At 43.9% G+C, this 13,411-nt stretch overlaps 1 protein-coding gene across 1 annotated transcript; it reads left to right on the forward strand.

The window, feature by feature from the left end:
• Positions 1–229: 229 nt before the first annotated feature.
• LOC135224055 (uncharacterized) lies at positions 230–13,209 on the forward strand. The gene is made up of 3 exons (XM_064262971.1): positions 230–1,444; positions 1,816–2,563; positions 13,110–13,209. The coding sequence occupies exons 1-3, from the start codon at positions 679–681 to the stop codon at positions 13,207–13,209; spliced, it is 1,614 nt and encodes a 537-aa protein (XP_064119041.1). The 5' UTR covers positions 230–678.
• Positions 13,210–13,411: the final 202 nt, after the last annotated feature.

The following is a 13,411-nucleotide window of genomic DNA, read 5'->3' on the forward strand; positions in this document are numbered from 1 at the left end:
GTGCAGTAACAAGTTTATAACAGGTTTGTTTTTGAAGCAGCTGCAGGCGAAGATTTGTTAATTTTTTTTAATGCTCATTGGAAATACATTATGGAGACCAAGCACGTGTGAAGGATGTTTTATGCAAGAAAATGAGTTCTATAGTTTACAAGCTCATTATATATTATCAAATGTTGTTAGACGAGCAACTTTATCAGGTTTTTTAGGTGGGGTTGTGCTAAGCACCTGACACATCTGTTAAAGATTATTTATTAAGAGAAAAGAAAGTCTCTAATATTTTCATGAAGAAGTGGTTTACTGGACATCAGATTATGCAAATGACCAAAGATCCTGAGGGCACCTCATTTGATATTACTCTCCTATATCTTTGCATCAAATTAGTGTGCCGGAATGTTGCTGATGCTAAAGATCCCACTTGGTCAGAACCTAATACTCTGGAATATACTCTGCAATACTTGAAAAATAAACGCAATGAGTTTGTTCATAACCCTCATGATCATTTTTCTAAAGAGGAATTTTTGGAGTTTCTTGATGATATCAAAATCAAAATCGGGATCCTTTATGATCAAGCAGGAAGGAGGTATGATGTTCAAAAGGAAACGGTGGAAAAGTTGATTTGTGAAACAATTAGAGAAATAGATTGTATCTCAGAAAGAGCCATAAGAACATCATTGGATAATGATTCTCAGTGTGAACTTGAAAAATCTAGTGAGAGAACAAGGTAAATTGGAAGTACAGGAACATTTAAAAGAAAAATTCGTAATTGATTGTTCTTCTGAAATACCAGGATTTTCTAAAACAGTTGATGTTCATGATATTTTCACACCAAATAATCTAGTTTCCAAAAAGAAATTTTTTAATCATTCGGGTACTTTGACAGTTCAAGATATCTTGAATGTGAAAAGTAGTAATGGTGAAATTGCATCTGTTATTGTTGTTGAGGGATTAGCAGGTGCAGGGAAGACAACTTTGGCCAAAGTAATTTTATCACATTGGTGCAAGGAAACAGACTTTATTAGAAATCTAAAACAGTATGATCTTATCCTCTTCTCAGAGTTTCGCATCCCAGCTTGCACAGATATCAAAGAGTTATTTCTAATGCACATGCCAAAAACATTTAAGAAAATGACAGGTGAGAGCCTTGTAATGGCAATTATGAACTTGAAAATCTTAGTTATTATGGATGGTTTTGAGGAAATGAACAGTTATTCACAAACCCTTCTTATCCACTTCATACAAAGGCTAAATAGTCACAAAATGCAGCTGTTGATTACAACCAGACCGAATAGAGATGAAGCCCTTTTCAAGATTATTCCTAAAAACATTGAAATATGCCACCTTGAGATTGTGGGAGTACCACAAGATAGGTTGTCTGAATTTGTACTGAAATGGCATAATATTATGAAGAGCAAGGGTTCAAAAGGAAATGAAGTGAGTAACCTTTGTGCCTTATCCAGAAAACGCCTTGTGTAGTAAAACTTATGACACATCCTTTGGATTGACACTCTAATTTTTTTGTGGACAGGCACCAAGAAGAGTCGAGTTGTTTGAAACCTCAACAGTTTATATAATGAATAGTAAAATGATGACAGATCGTTTGTTAAATAGAATTTATGAAAGTAAGAGAGCTCTCCAATCCAGTGAATTAAGGGACCACCTGTCTGAATGCTTAAAGCTTGTATTCAGAGAAAATCTCAATGCTTTAAGACATGAAAACTTTGCTGTAGATAACTCGACTTAATTGTTATTAAAGCGTAAGTGCTCACAACTAAATATATCATATGAAGGTATTCTTTCTTCATTTTTCACCTTAAGTGGAAGGGAAAACAGTAAAAATGATGACCAGAAAAAGGTTTTTGGACACAAAGGTTTTTGGTGAATTTTATGGTGCCCTTGCTCTGTGTGATCTCTTGAAACGTGGAAGTGATGATGAAATCCTCCAGAGATTAATGACAGATTTTCATGAAATTTTGATATCAAATCAACTTCCTATTGGAGTGACAAAAAGGATTAGAGGGGAAGTTAAAAAAACGCTTAAGAGAAGTCTAAACAAGACAAATACTGTCTTAGAGATATTACAAGACCTTCATTATGATAAACCTGATTCTTTCTCATTGTTAAGGTATCAAAAAGTGTTAATACATTTGATTGGTGTATTGAAATTGGAAAGTAGTTTGTCAGAAGAATATGCCAGTGAACTTGTCGACCTTTTGAAAGAAACAAATCTGACAGATACTGAAGCGTGGTTGAATATCCTTACTGAAACAGACTGTGAAGTTAACATAGTTCCCAAAGTGAGAGAGATAATATCTGGGAATACTAATTACTTGTATGTAAGAGATGGACACTTAAAAGCAGCTGCGTGTGTACTACAGAATTCAGAATTTGAGTATGTGAACATAGACACTTTTAGTGACCCTGGTAAACTAGGGTATTTAAAAGATGTGTTGAAATCTCTGTCAAGTAGGAAGACATTTATTCATCTGAGTTTACTACACCATTGGCACTATCCTGAACAAGGATGGTCTGATGACTTTCTTCACTGCTTGCTGAACAAAAATAAGTACGTATGTATCATCTACTGTATACCCATAGAAATTAAGAATCATTCCTAAGGAAATACAAACTAGGGATATCCTTCAGTGCAATATAGCGATGGTTGATGAACTTGTTACAAGGTAGTTAATGGGTGGTTATGGAGATGAGTTTGAAAATACCTCACACTCACACGGTGTTATCAAGGTCTTCTTCAGCTTTATCAAGTGCAGACATTGTACCTTGCTTTCTCCTGGGCTGTCTGCTGAGCCTGCATATTTCTTTGTTGATGTGTGTGTATGGGGGGGTGGGGGGGAAGTACTACAATGGTTTTGTGAGGGACAGGAGGGTTTGTGTTGGCACTTCATATCCCTTATAGGTAATGATCTTTGGCGTATTGTGGTTTTTTGTTTCTTCCCATGTAAAGGGTGCCTTGGTTGACCTGTCTCTCTTTGAAAATTAAAAATTATTAGGGGGAGGATGGATAGGAAGTGTATACAGATCTTCTGTAGGTATTACTACCTCAGTAACTCCACCAAACCCTTCCAGTTGCTATGTTTCTGCTCCTTAACTTTGAATGTCCCTTCCTCTTGGTCTTGGGAGGGTTGTGAACTGTCACACTCCATGGTCGAGGGGTTAGGTACCTGGGCCAGCCTCTCCCGAGCAGGACCCCTACCCGTGTTCTTCACTTTTTTTAGAAAACTACCTGATTGACTCGTGATGTTCTAGGTGCGTAGTTGTGGTTAGTCGAGTAATACCTGCTGAAGAGCTGAAGATGTGGTACCTATTTGTTTAAAATGTCCCAGGAATTCCATCTTTACATCATTTCTAAACACAACTGATGGTGTTAAGGAGAAGGTTTTTCTGGTGCTGCTGCTGCTGTTGCTTTGACTGCTAATGGGAGGTTGACCCTCTTCTGGTATTGTTGCTTCCCGTTGAAGATATTCCTGTTTCTTCCCAGCAGTAGCAACAATGATTCTTCCTGCCTCAAAGTGTTCAAAAGAGAGTAAGGTTTGAGTTGAGAAGGGGGAGAGTGCAAGTGCTATCCTTCAACCTCCTCCTCTACATCGTTGTTGAGTGCTTCCATCTTCCTCTTCATCTTCTCTTTCATCTTTCTGCTTTGGAAAGGATTTGCTTCCAGCTCATCCAGCCATGTTTTGCCTGAAATACACCCTGTTGAGCCAGTGCTACCCTTTTTTTAGTGTGTTCACAGTCCTCGGAATACACTCTTAGTAAGGGGTTTGCTTTGCATGCATTGTTTCTACATGGTAACACCAATATTAGAACCATCTGCTTGTCTGCAGTCATGCTGCTCCAGGCCTGGTGTGTGGCTTGCCACTTTCCCTGGGGTTGTTGTGTGCATGTCAGCACATTTATCTATTGACCTGTACCCAATACTAGTTTGTGTCATTGAGCGTAGGAAATAGTACTACTGTAATCTGTAGTCCATAACATTGAAGTCTTTCCAGATATATTGGTGCATTGTCTATTTCCTGTTGTACTGATCGTGAGCCATGATCAGTCCCATGAGTTTTTTGCAAGAATGTCCACTTTTGCTTTCAGGTTGGACCCATTTGATTGTTGTAAACTAGAATTTGTATCTCATTCCCACTTAGCATTCAAAGCATCTAGATGTTCTATCCTGTCAAACCAGCTTGGTTATGGCAAGTCCCCTTGGCCAAGGATGATTCCCATCTGCACATTAAAATTTTGGAAAGGCAAGCAGGGCTGTTAGCCCTGCTGTATTCCAAGATCGCTTGATGAGTCACTCCTGTTGGTGAGTGACAGGCATGTCCTGCAGTGACTTAAGCAACTAGCATGGGGATAAGGACAGTTTTAAGCAACTAGCATGGTGGTAAGGACAGTTCCATCATGCCTGTCAGTTAGCAAAGCAGATACATGACTGGATGGTTTGCCATGCCATCAAGCCTGTCAGCTGTGTACATTTTATGATGGAGGAATGTTTTGGTAGACCAGCCCTCACCAATCTGAGTTCATGGTAGAAGAGGGTTTGTATCGGTAATATGTTTTGCCATGCTACTAACACTAACAGGGAATTCTTGGTGTTTTGTTCTGTGGTACCATATCCCTGACCATATCCCTGGTCTGCTGTGAAGGATGCCTTCCTCCTTCCCCCCTGGGACATTCCCAAGCCCTGCACCTTCTTCTCACATTATCCCACTGGGTTGTCAGTAGTGTGTTTGATCACTCTGGGGCTCAAACACCTTCATAGCTTCTTGTGGAGCCCATGTAGAGTGGTTTTCCTGATCTGCTGGCTCTTGGTAGTCTCAGAAAGATTCTTTGAACTTTCCTTCAGATGATCATGGACCACCTCATCTGAAATTAGCTTGTCTCAGTGATCATGGTGAAAGATTAGCTGCCTGTAACAAGCCTTTAGGCTGAAGAGCATAGATCTCTGGCTGTGGGTGGGTGTCGTGCCAGACAGGAGCTTGAACAGTCTTGCCCTCCTGGGGCTTTGGCTACTAGGAAGGGACATGACTGTTCATAGCCCGATTCAGCTCTGTGAGGACTTTTGAGAAAGGCTTTGGACTGAGACTTCAGCTTTCATGTTCAGCACTCAGAGGCTTAGGATCCACTCTTGTGCTTGTTAATTTCCTGTTTTTTGTTTTTTTTTTTTTTGTTTTTTTGTTTTTTTGTTTTTTTTTGAAAAATGTAAGCACTGTTAATCTGATAACGAGAATTTAGAGAATATGAGCATGTCTTTCCTCTCTCTGGGATCTTTTTGCATTCCTGACAGAGGACATCTATGTCCTATATACTCTGTATGCCATTAAAGTAGGACTATCCCTTATGTCTAGAGCAGGGGTCCCTTGCTAGCACAGTATCAGCCAACTCAAGAAGTAGGTGTTTTGCAACACTTTTCTCTGGCTGATGTATCATTAAGTAGTCAGTCTTACTGCTATGGCAAAAACTCATGGATCTGTTTCTGTTGGCTCAGAGTAACTTTATAGTAACAGGTAGTGAGGGTAAGTATTTGCAGCATCAAACCACCTTGACCCAATTGTACCTAAGGGATTTCATCTTTTTTCTAACAGCCTTTACTGTTAGAATGGACTCACTCTTTCACTTCTTAGCTGCATTGTGACCCATTGCCACTGGATTCTCAGAAACAAGGGAGTGTGTACAAGGTAGATGTGAGTTAATAAATAGTTAGGTGAGTTCAGCACCTTGCCGATGAGGCTTTTAGTGTAGGTGTCATTTTTCCATTTGTTGGGGTGGTACCTGGAGGAAACACAAATATGTACTAGTACTAGTTTTATTTTGTTTACTTTTCCCTGTTATGAAAGTTTTTATTTTTCTTCAACTAGAAATTTTGCTTAAATATAGATCAGTATGAAGAAACTGGAATGCACTTCACTCTTGTGATTTGCTTAGTCAGTTGCTGCTATAAAGGGTAATTGTAGGAGTGCTTTCATATCAATTTTTTTTATTACTTTTTATTACAGTAAAGTATACTTTTATTTTATATTTTAATTTTAAGCATGCTACAAGTTCTCATACACATTTCTCCGGGACATATGGTAGCTGTTCAGGTTACACTGAAGGGTACTCCTATGTAAAAACCTGTTTTGTTACTAGGAAAAAATATAAATTACATTAGTATTGAACTTTAAAAATGTGCTTTTGTTTTCATGAAAACTTACCTGTCAGATATATATATAGCTGTATTTCCGAAGTCCGACAGAAATTAAAAAACTTACGACACACGTAGTGGGAGTCAGGTGGTTAGTACCCATTCCCGCCGCTGGGAGGCGGGTATCAGGAACCATTCCCTATTTTGCTATTCATAATTTTTCTGTCGCCGGTGTTGTAAACACAATTTTCAGCACCTCCGTCTTTAATTTAGGAAACTTGGCTACTATAAGTACCCCTTTTTGACTTTTGGTATCTTGACTTTTGGATCGGTGGCTAGGCACACGTTAATTGTGGATTTGATTGATTTTGGCTTGATTTCTCTTTAAATAAGATGTCTGATTCTAGTTCGGCTAGCGCCAGGTTTTGTACCAAGATGATTGTCGAGGTAGGCTACTGAAAGCATCAGTAGACCCTCATACTTTGTGTAAGAGTTGCAGGGAGCATGATTGTATGTATGAAAGTCGCTGCAAGGAATGTGAGTGTCTTTCTGATTCTGGATGGAGAGCGTATGAGTCCTATCTTCGTAAGCTTGAACGGGATAAGGTTGAGGTCTTCCTCCAGGAGCGTTTCAGGTAAACGTCAGGAAGTTCATGTTTCTCCTACTAACCCTCCTTTAACCACTACTCCTAACCCTGTAGTGTTGCCTTCGGGCCCTGAAACAGTGTCTGTGGAGGGTAATACCCTTACGCTTATCTTTAGAGTCGATTCGTAATTTAGAATCTAAAGTGCTCGCCTTAGAAGGCAAAAGTGAAGGTGTGCAAAGGGCAGTGACAGTGCTCCTTCGTTTTTGGGAGGGGTGTCAGATCGGCCCCATTTCGCCTCTAGGCCTAGACCACTGCCGGACTCCCAGGTTTCAGGGTGAGGGCATGTTGAAAGCTGCAGGAGGGTTACGGGGAAACGCCCCACCGATCTGACGTGCCTTCGGCAGTATCTGTTGACCGCTACCCAGACTGCCAAGAGCTTAGCGCGTGCACGCCTCCTCCAAAGGAAAGTGGGGGGGTTTTGTTTTATTTCCTCTTGCTTCAGAGGCTTCCTCCCCGCACAAGGGGTGGAGCTCTCCAGTCAGTTTCACGCCCGCTGAAAAGGAGCGTTGGTGATCGTGACGCTTCACGTCCAGTTTTTGCTCTCGAGCGGCGATCTTCGCCTGAGAGTATGTTCGCAGCCTTCCCGCCACAGAAGAAACGTAAAGAGTCATCGGATGATGACTTTGTTGAGCGCCCCAGTCGCTCCCGAGCGCGTTCTACGGCAGTTCCTGGGAGAAGGAAGAAGGCGTCCCCTCGCCCCTCGCCTTCTCACAGGATCAGCCCGTCACCTGACAAGGAATCCTCTCCTACTGAGAAGATCCTGCGCTCGTTGCAGCAACAACTTGCTGATGCTCTTTCTAAGAGAGGGACGCAACCACATCCCCGGAGAAAGGATGACCGTCTACCAGTGAAGAGATCTAGAAGGTCTCCCTCTCCTTCTCGCTCGTCTCTCTCTCCACTTTACTTCCTGCTAGAGTTCGTACGACTCCCCAGCGGCTCTCTAGAGGACGTGAAGAGGAAGTTACATGCTCTTCGCATGAAGCGGTAGTACCCGCTCGTAAGCTTGCTGTGCGAGATCTCGATATTTGCGTGGACGCTTCGGTGCAAGTTCAGGATCTTGACGCTCGGTCGGAAGCCAAGCGAGCGCCAGTGACAACTAAGAGTTCACCAGCGGTAAGCAGAGCGCGGCGCGAGATGTTAAGCGCGCTTTAGTGAACGTCATACGCACACCAGTGGACGCCAAGCATGCGCCAGCGGACGCCAGCAGCGCGCGATGTGGACGCCAATCCCGCGCTAGTAGCAGCCAGGCGAGGAGCCAAGTGGACGCCAGGTTCTCGTTGTGGGCGCCAGTGGACGCCAGGTCTCTGTGCGCCAGCGGACGCTTAGGGAGTGGACGCGGATGTGGGATTTCGGTCGTCCACCCAACCTGGTTTTTGATGAGACTGTGCAAGTTACTTCGGGGCTTAGAGAGGCAACCTCAGTTTCTATTAAGGAGTCAGCTTTGCCTTCCACTTCACAGCAACGCTCCTCTTGGAAACTTAGACCAGATAGTCTTGGTTCAGCCTTACTTCCTCCGACTTCACCTGTGTCGGAAGCAGAGGTTAGCGACGCTTCGGTTGAAGTTGATGATGAGAAACCGTTAGCGGCGGTCTCTTCTGACTACCAGGTATTGACCCGCCTTCTTCAATCGGAGTTTGGAGATACTTTTCATCCTGAAGCTCCTCGCTCTCCTCCCTCTCAACTTTCTTCTTCCAAGATCAACAAAGTCTCGGCATTTGTCAGAATGAAGAAGTCCCTTTCGACTAAGAGGGCTCTTCGTAAAGTCCATGACTGGATGGAGAAAAGGAAGTCTCAGGGAAAGACTTCTTTTTGCTTTTCCACCTTCAAGGCTTAGTGGGAAAGCAGCATTTTGGTACGAGACGGGAGAAGATGTAGGTATTAGACTTCCCTCGTCTGCCCAAGGAGACTTCGCAAGCATTGTGGATGCCTCGAGGAGGTCTCACCTGTCCTCTTCGAAAGTTTCCTGGTCTACTACGGAAATGGACCACCACCTTAAAGGCCTCTTTCGTACGTTAGAGGTCTTTAACTTTCTAGATTGGTGTCTGGGAGTTCTGGATGCCAAGTCTAGGAGTTCCGACTCGATTAGTCTGGGGGAGCTGTCCAGCGTAATGTCGTGTATGGACAAGGCCGTCAGAGATGTTCGGAGGAGCTTACAGCTCACTTTTTTGCACAGGGCTCTTGAAGAAGAGATCCCTGTTTTGCAATTTTACAGCTAAATCTGTCTCTCCGTCACAAAAGGCAGATTTGCTCTTCGCTCCTTTTTCGGATCATCTCTTCCCCCAGGCTATGGTAAAAGACATTGCTACCAGCCTACAGGAGAAGGCCACGCAAGATCTCCTCGCACAATCTTCAAGGAGACCTGCGGTACCTTCGTCCTCGGGAGTTTCGATTCTCAAGAAATCGAAGCCCTTTCGAGGTAGTTCTTCCTCGAGACCAGCCCCTCGAGGAAGAGGCACTTCCAGAGGCAGAGCCACTGCGCTTGCCAAGAACAAGAAGTGAAACAGAAGTCCTTCAGTCACCGGTTGGAGCCAGGCTTCAGTTTTTTGCGCAAGCCTGGGAAGAATGAGGCGCGGACAAATGGTCCTTGGATATCATAAAGAAGGGTTACCGGATCCCGTTCCTGAAAACCACCCCCGCTGTCTACGGACACCCAGGGACATGTCACCTTCTTATCGGGGAGAAAAGCAACAAGTGCTATACGATCTGCTAGATCAGATGATCGTGAAACATGCCATAGAAAAGGTCTCCGACCTGAATTCCCTGGATTTTACAACAGACTGTTCCTGGTGCCAAAGCAGTCGGGGGAATGGCGACCGGGTACTCGATGTCAGCAACCTGAACCTCTTTGTCATCAAGCAGAGGTTCAAGATGGAGACACCTCAGTCAGTGATGGGAGCCTTAAGACCGGGGGATTGGATGGCTTTACTAGATCTCCAGGACGCGTATTTTCACGTCCCCCCCATCCACCCCCAGTCGAGGAAATACCTGCGGTTTGTCCTGAAAGGAAAAGTGTTTCAATTCAGGGCTCTCTGCTTCGGACTCAGCACTGCTCGATGGTATTCACCCTAATGATGAAGAACATTGCGAGGTGGCTTCATCTTTCCAAAGTCAGGATCTCTCTCTACCTGGACGACTGGCTCGTACGAGCCTCCTCGAAAGACCGGTGTCTGGAGGACCTTCACACGACCTTGTCTTTAACGAAGTCCCTGGGGCTTCTGGTCAGCCTCGAAAAGTCACATCTGACCCCTTCTCAGTCTTTAGTCTATATTCTGGGGATTCAGATGGACTCAGTGGCTTTTCAAAGGCTTTTCCGTCCCACGGGTTGGCGACAACTAGATTGCCTAAGCAAAGTGTCAACCTTTCTGGGGAAAAAAGAATCATGCTCGGTGAGGGAATGGATGAGTCTGCTGGGGACCATTTCCTCACTGGAGAAGTTTGTTTTCCCTAGGGAGGTTGCACCTCAGACCTCTTCAATTCTTCCTGTCGGACAATTGAAGCACCAAAACAATTTGGAATCGATTCTGGTGTTATCGGAAGAGGTAAAGGAACATCTAAGATGGTGGACCGACCCTTTGAACCTCGCAGAGGGTCTTTCCCTCAAGCTTCAGAGCCCTGACCTAGTGTTGCTTCCGACAGTCTTCCGCGGGGCTTGGGAGCAACCACTGGGGGGGTGCGGGGGGGAGGAAGTGTCAGGCACCTGGAGAGGGGAACAGGTGTCCTGGCACATAAACCTCAAGGAGCTGGCAGCAGTTCATCTGGCGCTCCAGTTCTTTCAGGACGAAGTCTTCCGCAATGTGGTGCAGATCAACTCGGACAACACCACAGCCCTGGCATACCTCAAGAAACAGGGAGGAACCCACTCTTGATCCCTGTCTTCCTTGCAAAAGAGATCCTTTTATGGGCGAAGGCACACGATGTCTCTATATTGACGAGATTCGTATCAGGAGTAGAAAACGTCCGTGCAGATCTTCTCAGTCGGCAAGGTCAGCTTCTGCCGACGGAGTGGACCCTTCATCAGGAAGTATGCCAGAGGTTGTGGAAGTTATGGGGATGCCCTCTCGTAGACATCTTCGCAACTTCCAGGACAACGAGACTCCCGCTGTACTGCTCACCAGTTCTAGACCCAGGAGCAGTAGCAGTAAGAAAAAAACGCTCTTCTTTGGGACTGGACGGGACTAGACGTATACGCCTTTCCCCCCGTTCAAGATCCTAGGGGAGGTAATAAGGAAATTTGCGGCATCAGAGGGAGCGAGGATTACTCTCATCGCCCCCTTCTGGCCAGCGACCGACTGGTTCACAGAGGTCATGTCTTTTCTAGTAGACTTCCGAGGACTCTGCCTCCAAGGATAGATCTACTCAAACAGCCCCACTTCGAGAGGTATCACAAAAACCCCCCGCCCCGCTCTGAGTCTGACTGCGTTCAGACTATCCAGAAGTTGGCCAGAGCGAGGGTTTTTCAAGACCTGTGGCTAAAGCAATCGCAACGGCAAGGAGACCTTCTTCTATTGCCGTATACCAATCCAAGTGGGCTGTTGTTTGGAGCTGGTGCAGGAAGAAAGGCATTTCCTCCACCTCTACCTCTGTGAGCCAGATCGCAGACTTCCTTCTCTACTTGAGGAATGAAGTTTGCTTAGCGGTGCCTACCATAAAAGGCTACAGAAGTGTGCTTTCTGTAGTTCTTTAGGCATAGAGAGCTGGACTTAGCCAATAACAGAGACCTTCATGATCTCCTGAAGTCTTTCAAGACTTCGAAGGTATCTCAACCAAGAGTTCCTTCTTGGAACTTAGACATTGTTGGTTTTTGTCTAAAAGTTTTTGATGTCCAGTAATTTTGAACCGCTCAACTTAGCTTCGCTTAGGAACCTTACAAGGAAGACACTTTTTCTAACTGCTCTGGCGAACGGCGAAGAGAGTTAGTGAGATCCAGGCAATAAGCAAGCATGTTGGGTTTAAGAACTCTGATGCAGTTTGTTCTTTAAGCCCTATGTTCTTAGCAAAGAACGAAAATCCTTCCAACCCTTGGCCCAAGACATTTGAAAGAAAAATCAAGGGTTTGACAGAGATCGTGAGTAGTGAGCCAGAGAGAGTCCTGTGCCCTGTCAGGGCTCTCAAATTCTATTTAGACAGAACAAAGGACTGTAGAGGACCTTCGGGCAACTTGTGGTGCTCTGTCAAGAAGCCTGATCTTCCCATGTCAAAGAACGCGCTTTCTTTCTTCTTGAGAGACACCCATTAAAGAAGCTCATTCCACATGTAGTGATAGTGACATGAAGCTTTTAAAAGTGAAATGCCCCCACCTGAGGTTGGAGGGCTATGTTTCGACCTCGATAGCCTTTCACAGAATATGGCACTCGGTGACATTTTGAGTGCCACATATTGGCGGAGGCACTCGGTGTTCGCTTCACACTACCTTCGGGAGGTGAAAGCGACATACGAACATTGCTAGTCACTTGGACCATACATTGCTGCAGACACTGTTTTGGGGGCAGGAGGTAGCACTCATCCTTTCCTTTAGTGGTTAGGTGAGCTTTTAATTGTGTGTGTTTTTTGTGGGGTGTTCGGACCGCCTGAGGCGGATCTCCCTTCTTTAGTCTAGTTTAGTGGGGTACCTTTGGTAGACTAGGCCAGGTGGTTTTTTACTTCGTTGCCCTCATTGTATGGTCAGTGGTCTAGTCACATCGTGGTCACGCCCCCGTTGACAGATCATCTTGAGTGCACCAGCTTATAGGTCTCTACCTCGCTGGCAACTCTAGTAGCACAAGCAAGACTTACGTGGCAGTAACTACGAAGCCAGCTATCCACCCAAGATATCAATTATCTGCATGTATATGTTTCTTAAAATTCTATTCTGTCTCTCATTCCACCAAAGGTGGGATTCAGCTATATATATATTCTGACAGGTAAGTTTCATGAACAAAATGATATTGTAATGATACAATAAAGTTTGTTCATACTTACCTGGCAGGTATATATAATTTAAGTACCCACCCACTTCCCCTCAGGAGACAGTGGAAATGAAATTATGGAATAGGAAATGGGAATGGTTCCTGATACCCGCCTCCCAGCGGCGGGAATGGGTACTAACCACCTGACTCCCACTACGTGTGTCGTAAGTTTTTTAATTTCTGTTGGACTTCGGAAAATACAGCTATATATATATCTGCCAGGTAAGTATGAACAAACTTTATTGTATCATTACAATATCATATTTTACTTGGCACAAACATCTGTAGAAAAGTAGTGGAATTTTCTTTTTGTCTAATACAATTCGTGAAATACTAATACTGATGTATTTTAGCAATTCTGAAAGCTGTCCATTATTTTCTTTTTCAGGGTGAAACTGACACATTTTAAAGGTTCTGTAAAAAGCCTCTCCTCCCTTAGCAAGCAGACTGAGGGTGTTGTATTTGGCTCTTGGAACTCCATATTCTGAAAACTCAAAACGATCAGTCAATTAGATTTTATTTCAAAATCATTGGCAAATTTAGAATATCTTTGTAAGTATAATGATTGCTTTGCATATTTCTTGTAAATTATTTTTTTTAGTATTAACTGTATAAACAAATGCAAGAGGACTCCTTTGAAATAGAATGCTTGTGTACACAAATGTAAAGTAGAAAACAGGTTAGGAACAA

Source organism: Macrobrachium nipponense, chromosome 10 (assembly GCF_015104395.2).
Source record: "Macrobrachium nipponense isolate FS-2020 chromosome 10, ASM1510439v2, whole genome shotgun sequence".
Taxonomy (NCBI): domain Eukaryota; kingdom Metazoa; phylum Arthropoda; class Malacostraca; order Decapoda; family Palaemonidae; genus Macrobrachium; species Macrobrachium nipponense.

Bases quoted from the DNA above. Each gene is read 5' to 3' on its own strand.
- LOC135224055 (XM_064262971.1), top strand. From the start codon at position 679: ATGATTCTCAGTGTGAACTTGAAAAATCTAGTGAGAGAACAAGGTAAA. The intron at 1,445-1,815 runs GTGCCTTATCCA...TTTCACCTTAAG, and splicing joins AAATGAAGTGAGTAACCTTT to TGGAAGGGAAAACAGTAAAA. The intron at 2,564-13,109 runs GTACGTATGTAT...TTTCTTTTTCAG, and splicing joins TGCTTGCTGAACAAAAATAA to GGTGAAACTGACACATTTTA.